The sequence below is a fragment of the Aplysia californica genome, unplaced genomic scaffold (genome assembly GCF_000002075.1).
Source record: "Aplysia californica isolate F4 #8 unplaced genomic scaffold, AplCal3.0 scaffold00054, whole genome shotgun sequence".
NCBI classification, from domain to species: Eukaryota; Metazoa; Mollusca; class Gastropoda; order Aplysiida; family Aplysiidae; genus Aplysia; species Aplysia californica.
This window is the reverse complement of record NW_004797324.1, coordinates 334,377-344,261: the sequence shown is the minus strand read 5'-3', so window position 1 is coordinate 344,261 and position 9,885 is coordinate 334,377. Positions and strand designations below refer to the sequence as shown.

Sequence of the window (9,885 nt, the reverse complement as noted above, 5' to 3'; positions counted from 1 at the left end):
GCACCTGCATCATGAACCCTTATTCACTTACCCGATTGCATGTGACCAACTAGCTGCTTTTTTTCATACCAACAGATGTGTTGTTGGCACGTGCACTCGTCTACTCTGGCGTGTGTCAGGACCGTATGGGCGGCCTAGGGGCGTACTAATTGAATGTCGCAGATACAAATGGGTCAGTCTATTTTTTCCCCTCAGCAACTGATCATTATTACAATGATAAGCTAGTCTTGACATATATCTATTTAATGAATTGTGCGCTGGTCTATGGAATCAAAAGTTGCAGTATGCTAGGCTCTACACAACTTTTTATCGAGATGACACAGCTCTTTATCATGGTTTGACGCCACGCCATTGCACACAGGAGACTTACCTGGGAGAAAGTACAATTTATCGAGTATCTCGGTCTTTTTGCTGGGATACCAGGGTTCGTTCGGAGCCACTTCCTAGATGTGATCTAAATGCGTCATTGGGGGTATAAAAAAACACCCAATTAATGTAGAAGAAAAAAAAAAGGACACCCAGTTTCAAAATCAGAAAAAACAACCGAATACAACAAACAAAAAATGTATAAAATCAGCTCAATTTCAATCAATTTTATTTCAGCAACTGCACATCGATAACAGTTTATGCAGAAGTTGCTTCTTTGTCTTTCACCATCAACTCCTTCTTCAGAGGGCCCATGAAGTTGCGCTTCTCCTCGGCAGTCTGGAAGCGACCATGTCCCCATTTGCTGGAAGTGTCGATGAACTTCAAAGTGATCTTCTCCATCAGACGACGACGGAAGCTTGTCATCAGAGACTGAAACAACATGTGTAAATTTGTTAATACTGTCAAAACTTAAAAACCAACTACAGTGGAACTCATTTTCAATGAAAGGATATGGACTTCCCCGTTTTCTTCCTTCTTAAAAATAAAAAATAACCCGGATTCAACAAGGTCGCTTCCAGGGTGAACAGCCCCCGAAGACGTGACGTAGCAAATTTTTCACACACAAAGAACATTAATCCATTCCCGGAAACCATCCATTGCACCTGCATCTTGAACCATTTTTCACGTAGCCGAATGCATGGGGGCGGCGGCGGGCACCACCGGTCCGGGCGTGGAACGTCACACAAATGCGTCAGCAGCCCCCCCCCCCCCGGCAACTGACCATTGTTATAATGATAAGCTAGTCTTGACGTAGATCTACGTTAATGAGGTTATGAATTGTTCACTGGTCTATGGAATGAAAAGTTGCCGTATCCTTGGCTGTACACAGCAACACAACTCTTTTGGTAAACAGTCGAGATGACACAGGCATGCATTTGAATGAATCAGTCTTTTTTTTTGTGCACAGCTCATAATATACAGGCATTTCAGGCATCACTTGTTACATATACATGTACTTGTTCAGTGCCTGTAATTATCTACACAAAACCTCATGTGTTACAACAAACACTGATTCAACGAGATTTTAGGTCAGGCTCGGCGACCTCGTTGACTCTGAGTTCCACTGTAGTAAACCAAAGTTCCATATATCACAAATAAATATTCCTGCATCTGCCATCAAACCAAAATTAAAACTTGACCAGTTGGCACTAGATCTATATTGGGCAGATACAAACTCATACAAAAAAGTACAAGTACCTGACCCAACCCCTTCCATCAAACCAAAACTTGAACTTGTGCAAAAGGCACAATACTACTGTGTACATGAAATGGTACTACGTAGACAATGATGGCCAATTCTAATCCAAACACCACAACAAGAGACAGGAAATTGCCGTAGAGAATCTTCAGGAGGTATTTTACACATTACAACATAAGGGTCTGAACGAGAGATCTATTTCCAAATCTTAAGCAAGGAGAAGTAAGTTATCTCCAGAGAAAAGCATTGAAAGAATAACAAAAAACTATAAATACTAAATTTCCCAAAATTCTTAAGTGTTAGTAAGAGTTTTACGGCGCTCGCAACTGGATAAGGGAAATTACTCTTCGGCATCAAATGAAAGAAACATTTTGCAATTTACTGTAAAACAAAATCTCAGTTTCTAAAGACACCTGGCAGGAGCGGGTGATTTTGGGCAGGTGTAGTGTGGAGTGAGTTGGGAAATTCGTTTATTTCGTGTGAATTTTACAGCGATGTAACTTTAACTCTAGGTTTCAACACACCACAAGTAATATTTCAAGGCCGAGTTATAAATTATGTTCACACTTTCAATTTCGACTCCCAGGAATCACAATACAACAGATCATGCTCACCTTCCTGAGAGTAATGACCCTCTTGCGAGGTCCAACCATGCAACCTCTGATCATGATGAAGTCATTGCGGACATCACCGTAGTGAGGGAATCCACCCAGGGGAGTCACAGTCTTCTCAGTTGGATCAAACTCAGTGGCGGCGTTGTTCTTGATCACTTTGCCGTCCTTGGTGTGAATGCCCAGGCCAATACGGTAGATCTTCAATGAGGAAAAAGACCACATGGTCAAAATCATAAAAAGTGAAGATAATTCACCACACCAAGGAACACTGCAGGAGGAAAAATCTGATCAAACTAAATTTCTTTCAGGTACTGGCAACTCAAAGAGGTAACCCATCAACTCCCACCATACTTGACTAGGCTATGCACTACAATTGCTGGTTCAACATTCAGCAAGAAATCTTTCCATTACCATTATAATGCATTTAACTCATTTACACTTATGGACCTGTCCTGATGCATGCCCTGAAAACCTTCAAGGGACTATTTCTTGCTAGTATAAGGAAACAACCACACCATCGGCCGCTGACAGCTCAAGACTTGCATCACACACGGTCCAGCTCAAACGACAAGGCAGAATCCACAGGCCGCAGAAAACAAGCTAGGCTCTGACAAAAAGGTCCAATACTCAAGACCAAGTAAGACAAGCAGGAATGTTTGTTTTAGTAAGAGTTTTACAGCGTTCGCAACACACGCAGGAATAAGATCCACAGGGAGACAATTCATTACAATGAAACAATATTTCTAGCCCTAACAACCTTTGGTGACGGCAGTAAATTGTGACATTTATCAACTTGAACAGGTAACCTTGCCAAAGGAGTGATACATCAGTTTCAACAAGAGGGAAATAATATATAGTTAAATGAACAACAACCTTATGTGTGTACGGTAGACTAGACACTTCCCCCACCCCTGGTAGGGCAGCACTAAAATACCAGGCCTTTTAGATTATGAAAGCATGAGACTGTCAGAACGAGGAATTCCAAAAGTTTGAGGTTTCACCACAGAAAGACTGAAAGGAAACATTCATCATGCAATCCCATGCCGTCAAATAAGGGACAACACTTTTCACACTGCAGACTTCCAATGTAATAGAAAATAATTCTTCCAAAAACTTTCTTTGATCAGTCCACCCCCTCTAAACAAACTATGACGGCTACTCAATCAGAACCGCAGCAGTATCTTTCCAGTCAAATTCCACCTCATAAATCAAGACCATTCGATGTTCATCACACAACCGCAACAACCTGACAGCCAGCTTTATAATTATTTATGTTTTAGGCGCATTTCTAGTCCAATTCAGACCTGTCTTTGAACGTAAGAGATGGGCAATAAACTACTGTTTCATTAAAAAAAGAGCATTTTGTGGGGTCTCTGGTCTTATCACAAAGAGGACGATACAATGACACTGAAGAGAGCCAAACGCTTCACACAGCCAAGTAGAGCAGTATTTCCCAACTTCAGAAGAAGAAAAAATCGAAGGCACCAAATTGTAAAGACCATTTACCACTGTTAAAATAGAAATAATGAGAGGCCATCAGAAACGAGGAATTCCAAAGTTTGAAATCTCAACATTTCAAAGTCAGATGGGAACATACATCATGTAGCCTCCGAACACCAGATTAGAATCTGAAAACGTTTAGCTCTTTTAGTTATTTAATTTTGCACTTTATAGAAGTAATAAAAATCTAACTGAACCATTTGAAAAAGTACAGACATATCTGCGAATGGAAAACAAGATACAATATTTGCAGGAAGATCAACAGTGTTGTTTTCTGCCACCATCTATCCCGCACCATTAAATATGATATCACAATGCCTAATCTGAGGTAATCTATATGCCGGTCCCCTTATTCACTCAATTTTTTTACATGAAGAGCAGTAATTCTCACTTTTTGTTTCCCTGAATAGCATCTGATACACTACTTTGTTACCAGTTACCACAAAGGAGGCAAGCAAGAACAAAAAAATAAAAAATAATCAAAGCCACAAAAGTACAGGAGCAAAGCCCGATGCCTAATAAGACTAAGACAATGAGGCTGTCAAAACGAGGAATTCCAAAAGTTTGAAGTTTCACCACAGAGTTGCTGAAAGGAAACATTCATCATACAACTTCATGTCAAGTTATCAAAAATTCTGACCATTAGTTTAAATCAGAGCTGAACAGAAAAGTATAATACTCTAGCATAAAGAAAAATAAATATCTCACAAAATGAATCCAATCCTTGCTAACACATCTAGCGGTGGTGGGGTTTAACTTTAATTTTAGTAAGAGTTTTAAGGCACTAACTACACCAGAGCACCCACCAACCACCCACTAAAAGGGGGGAGGAACCAGTATTGATGATTAAATTTCTTATTTGTCCTGAATTCTAGTCAAACTTTACATACAATCTTTTCTTCTATGACATTCACTCAAATAACCACTCTTTATCAATACAAGCCCATCAGCCACCATTATAGCTAGTAGAACTGCATGTGAGCCTCAACCAGATTGTCTGAAAATTTTGCACCCCCCCCCCATAAGAGCTTTTGTGGGTGTCATAAGGAAGGACTTCCGAGTAACGAGCGACCACCCCAACAAACACAATAAAGAAGAGACCTAACCCTAACCCAAAAAAGAACCTGCAATGGGCCTCATGTAAAAAGGCCAGCACAAGTCCAAAATGGAAAAAAACAAAAAAAAAACACTCCAAAACAAACAAGGAGCATAATATGGCCTACATCTACATTGCTATAATAGGGTTTGATATATTAACACAACAGAATTGGAATATATATATATGAACCCTCCATTTAGATCTAGTAATCTAAATAAATCTAGATCTAGCTTGTAGAACAAGTGAATTGGAATAAGCTTTGAACTACAAATCCGCATCTGATTCCGAACAGAGGGACTCAGCTGAGTCTTGATTCTAAATATATAATTCATGCACCTGATGAAATGCTTTTTACCAACATTAATATTACTGTGTACAGCACAACCTATGATATGGTTTGACACAATAGAATTGGAATATGAATCCTCCATTGAGGTCTATAATGATCTATAATCTAGATCCTATTAGAACAAGTGAGGCGGACTTGAATGAACCCACACGATTTGAACAATTGAATTAACAAACGAAATTCAAAATGGCCGCTCGTGCACGAAACGGAAAGTAGATAATTTAGGTCGTCATCCTTTGCATTTCTACTCAGGTTCCGAGAATTATGTCGGAAACGCCGACGTCGGCATGAAAATGAAAGTGCCGACAAAGCCGACGCGAGAAAAAGGGGGCACTGGCAGTCGGCCAGGCCTCGCACTACGCACATTGACTGATACAGGTGGGCCTAGCGATAGCATCGGCCGGCTCGCGATTGATGGCAAACATGCAGATCTAAATACCATTCTTTTTGTTTTAGTGTTTTACGGCACTTGCAACACAATAAGGTCATATAAGTGCAGAAGATTAGAGATGTTACAAAAGAGTAACAAACACAAAAAAGAAGGAGGGGAGATAAAGACGACAGATGTTTGATAGGAGGGAAGAAGCAAACCACACCAAAGCATCCGTCAACCACTCACTAACCCTTCTATTTTGTTAAAAAAACACCAAAAAAAAGAACACCCCCAACAAACATTAAGAGTTATAACTGCACCTGTAGATTAAATGTATATTGCGGTTGATCTTGAAATGAACTTTCAATTTGTCTTTGATTGGTGTTCATGTCACAGGCAGTGTCGCGTCTCATATTTACTTCAAAATTTCACACATGCCATTTCTAGGGTGAAACAGCCAAGCAACCACAAGGTAAAAATAACAAACCTTCTTGTTGATCTCTGTGCGGTGATGGTAACCCTTCTGACCAGCTCTGGCAACAGAGTACTGGACTCGACTAGGATGCCAAGCTCCAATGCAAGCAACCTTGCGCAAGCCTTTGTGCGTTTTGCGGGGAAGTTTCTTTGTGTGCCAACGAGAAGTGACACCTGTGTGAAAATAAACAATTGAATGACAAACTAGGTAGAAAAACATCCACAAACTTATACAAAAAACCAGCTATCCCATCCCTATTTACCAAAGTGGCCTGAACTCATTACATTCTCAGCAACAACAGTGGTTCAGAAGCACAATCAAATGATTATTAACAGCAGAGGACATCAGAAGGAAGGCAACATGGAATGGATCCACAGAGTAGTTTCAGTTCACCCCAGGCAAGAGGTATATTCCACATTTTCATCACATGTCCTTGAAACTATACTATAGCAAAACCAGCATACATTTGATATAAACAAAAGTGCAAGTAATATGTTTTATTTTGATCAACCCGCTCCCAAAATGTTTTGATACCTTAAAGATATTTGAGAGGTATTCTGAGTTTTCTAAGGGAATAAGTACAATCTAATAAAGCCATCATCAATGTGCCTTACTTCCCGAGGACTTTTTGTGCACCGTGCAGGTACCAATAAAAACAATGGCACAGCAGAGAGAGAGAGAGAGAGAGAGAGAGAGAGAGAGAGAGAGAGAGAGAGAGAGAGAGAGAGAGAGAGAGAGAGAGAGAGAGAGAGCACATCTTAATCTACCATACAATAGGACACTGTCCAACAATGTTACAATGGATATACACACGAGACGATCTTATTTTCTATAACAAAGTATGCATACTTTTACTAGTAGAGAACTGGATTTATTAGACTAATAAATCCAGCTCTCTACTTACATTTTTGTGACAAATTGATCCAGAGCAAGGAGGAACCTTTTATGTTGCCAAGTTTCATTCAAATATCATGACTTTGGGAGAACATATGACTGATAATCTTTGTAAATCTGTAAAGAATGCCACTTTTTAACCTGTTAATGTCTTTACAACTCAAAAAGTATGACAGATATTAAAAATCTGACAACATGACTATCTGCATTAAAAAAATGTACTAGACCGCCAAGTTTCATTTACATATTCCAAGAAATAGGTGAGCTATGACAAATATTGTCTCAAAATGCACAGAAAACCGCCACATTTTTACCTATAAACGTCTTCATAACTAAAAAAAAAAAAAACTCCGAAAAATGAGCGAGTTATGACGAATATTGTCTCAAAACTCACCAAAGAACGTTCCATATTTTGGGTTTTTTTCATTATATAAAAGTGTACCAAAAATTAATTTTTTTAAAAATTCGTAACATTTTTGTTTATTGATGGATTTCAAAAATTCAAAAAGTTCCATTCTCTGTGAAGATACAGCTACAAAATGCACCTATTTGCAAACACTTTCTGGCCAAAAAAAAGGTTTTTCGTGGTCATTGCTAAATAGGGCAATTCTAAGAGTTGTGGTGTTTTGAAATACCCCCCAAAATGCCAGCAATCAGTGAGTTAAACAACACCCAAGCCGTGAACATATTGAACAAAAAACACAAAAAAAAGTTTATAAATGTCAAGCAACTTCTTTCTGAAAGAAAGAGAACAAAATTAAACGCGAAACAGAAATAACCAACAAAGGACATCAGAAGGAAGGCAACATGGAATGGATCCACAATTTTGTTTCAGTGCACCCCTGGCGAGGGGTACTTTCCACGTTTTCATCACATGTCCTTGGAGTGCTATTTAAAACCAACCTTCCATAAGAAGTAATCGACTCACCTTTCACTCCACGACCCTTGGTGACACCAATGCAGTCAATGAGCTCATCCTGCTCAAACACAGTGGACACTCCAATGGGCTGCTCAAATCGTTCCTTGGCCCAATCAACTTTATCGGCAACGCTGCCACCGTTCAGCTGAATCTCCATGAGATGAGCCTTCTTCTGGCGTTTACGCAGCAGTTTGGTCTATAAAAAAAGAAATGAAAGGCTGTGAAACCACAATTGAAGATGTTCTAAAATGCAGCAGCATTATCACCATAATACATATTTGCTATGGACTTCTAGGCTAATAAGATCAAGTCACATGGACTGTGATAACTGGAACAGAAAGAAAATCATTTTCACGGTTCCCAAAACTACTGGAGCCTGTAAGATTGGTGGCGAACAGCAGCCTTCGCACAAAAGATTGGGATGCCCAATCAAAGCAGACCCTTTACTATCAAATATCTACAGAGATCGAGGAGTTTGGTGCACACATCCTTCAGTCTCCTCACATAATGGATAGAAAGTAAATGTTGGAAGTAATTAATGTATGTTTGTATGTAGTATAGGGTTTTACGGCGCTCGCAACTGCTAAGGTCATATGAGCGCAGAAGTAATTAAAACACCAACAAATATCATACATACCTGAGTGTGAGCAAGGATGCGCACAACTTTGCAGTATTTCTTGATTTTGTTGAGGTCCGTCTCAATCTGCTTCTTGCCAGCATCATCAGCCCATTTCCTTGCATAGGTGGTGAAAGCTTTCTTCTTGGAATTAGACCTGAGAGAATATCCACAACCAGTTAAATTTTTTACATTGAACCGCACTCGTATTAATTACAAGAGCAAACTTCAAAATTACCCTTTCACTTATGTACAAATGATCAACTTAACTAAAGGGAGCAGTGTTCCAAGTGATTAAAATCAGATAAAGCAAACAGTTACATTGAACTTTTTTCCCCGGACATATGAACCAAGGCCTAGCATTTATCAATCAGAGAGACCAGAGACACCCTAATGCAAACTTTATTATTCAGGAAAAGAAATGTCAACCACACACTTGATAATTCCTACTGACCCACCACTTGATATTCTCCTATACATGACACGAAACTAAAGAAAAAAAAAGGTGATATGAGACCAAGATCACAACACTTAAAGCAAACTGACTTGCAGGAAGCCTGTACATTGTCCACAGATATTCAGTCAAACTATACAATATAATGTAGTACAACAGACCCACCTGTTACAAAGACATCAGGTTCATTTCAACCTCATGCACCCTTGGCAAAGATTGATCGCCTGATCACAAGTGTTGAATGGGAAAATCAGGTTTCACCCTAAATATTACATTCTCATCACGGGCAACCCATGAGAGGAGAAAGGCCCTGACCAACCAAAACCAGTTTGCTCATCAGAACAGCACAGAAGCAATAGCACATTGCTGCACCAAAGCTACCAAAGCTACTCAGAGAGGAGCATCGGTTTATCATGATCAGAGGGGATGATAGTGCACATTTGATTATGAAAGCGGATGAAAATCGAATAAGGTAATGGCATAGATAACTTTGTGCAAAAATCAAAGCATGTACAGCCTAGAAAAGGTAAGCCTGAGCTCATTTTCTTCATACCCCCACCAACACGCCGTTCTAAAAAAAAAATTCAACATGGAATGCCCACACCTAGCTTTTCATAATCTGTCCGTATGAGAAGCATGAAGAATGTCAGTCTAGCTTAAAACAAACCCTTATTTTATTTATTTATTATAGTAGAGGGTTTTACAGCACTCGCAACTGCATAAGGTTATATGAGCCCCAAGGGATGGGTGTCAACAGAGAAGTCTTTACAGGGAAACAGACCCACTCTGCCCACCTCTCTAGCTTTAACAGCACAAGGTCTGCTTCAACTATCAAGGCACCCAGGAAATAGCAGGTCACAAGAGAGTGACAATCATACAAAAGAAGTAGAGGAAAATGACAATAGTAAGGATTATAGACCTGCATGTGAGCCTCAACCAGATTGTCTGAAAATTTTGCGCCCCCC

At 39.6% G+C, this 9,885-nt stretch overlaps 1 protein-coding gene and 2 non-coding genes across 3 annotated transcripts in view; all 3 read right to left on the bottom strand.

Moving 5' to 3' along the window:
• Positions 1-576: 576 nt before the first annotated feature.
• LOC101864288 (60S ribosomal protein L3) overlaps positions 577-9,885 on the bottom strand; it is a 17,291-nt gene continuing 7,982 nt past the window's right edge. The window contains exons 4-8 of the mRNA XM_005092849.3: positions 8,488-8,623; positions 7,860-8,046; positions 6,050-6,210; positions 2,242-2,439; positions 577-798 (exon numbers count right to left, since the gene is read on the bottom strand). Of these exons, the coding sequence (XP_005092906.1) occupies positions 625-798; positions 2,242-2,439; positions 6,050-6,210; positions 7,860-8,046; positions 8,488-8,623 (856 nt within the window). The 3' untranslated portion in view covers positions 577-624. The remainder of the gene's footprint in view (positions 799-2,241; positions 2,440-6,049; positions 6,211-7,859; positions 8,047-8,487; positions 8,624-9,885) is intronic.
• LOC118477272 lies at positions 6,375-6,472 on the bottom strand. Its single transcript, XR_004858261.1, has one exon. It is a non-coding gene; the product is annotated as a small nucleolar RNA U83B (small nucleolar RNA).
• Positions 7,716-7,813, bottom strand: LOC118477271. Its single transcript, XR_004858260.1, has one exon. It is a non-coding gene; the product is annotated as a small nucleolar RNA U83B (small nucleolar RNA).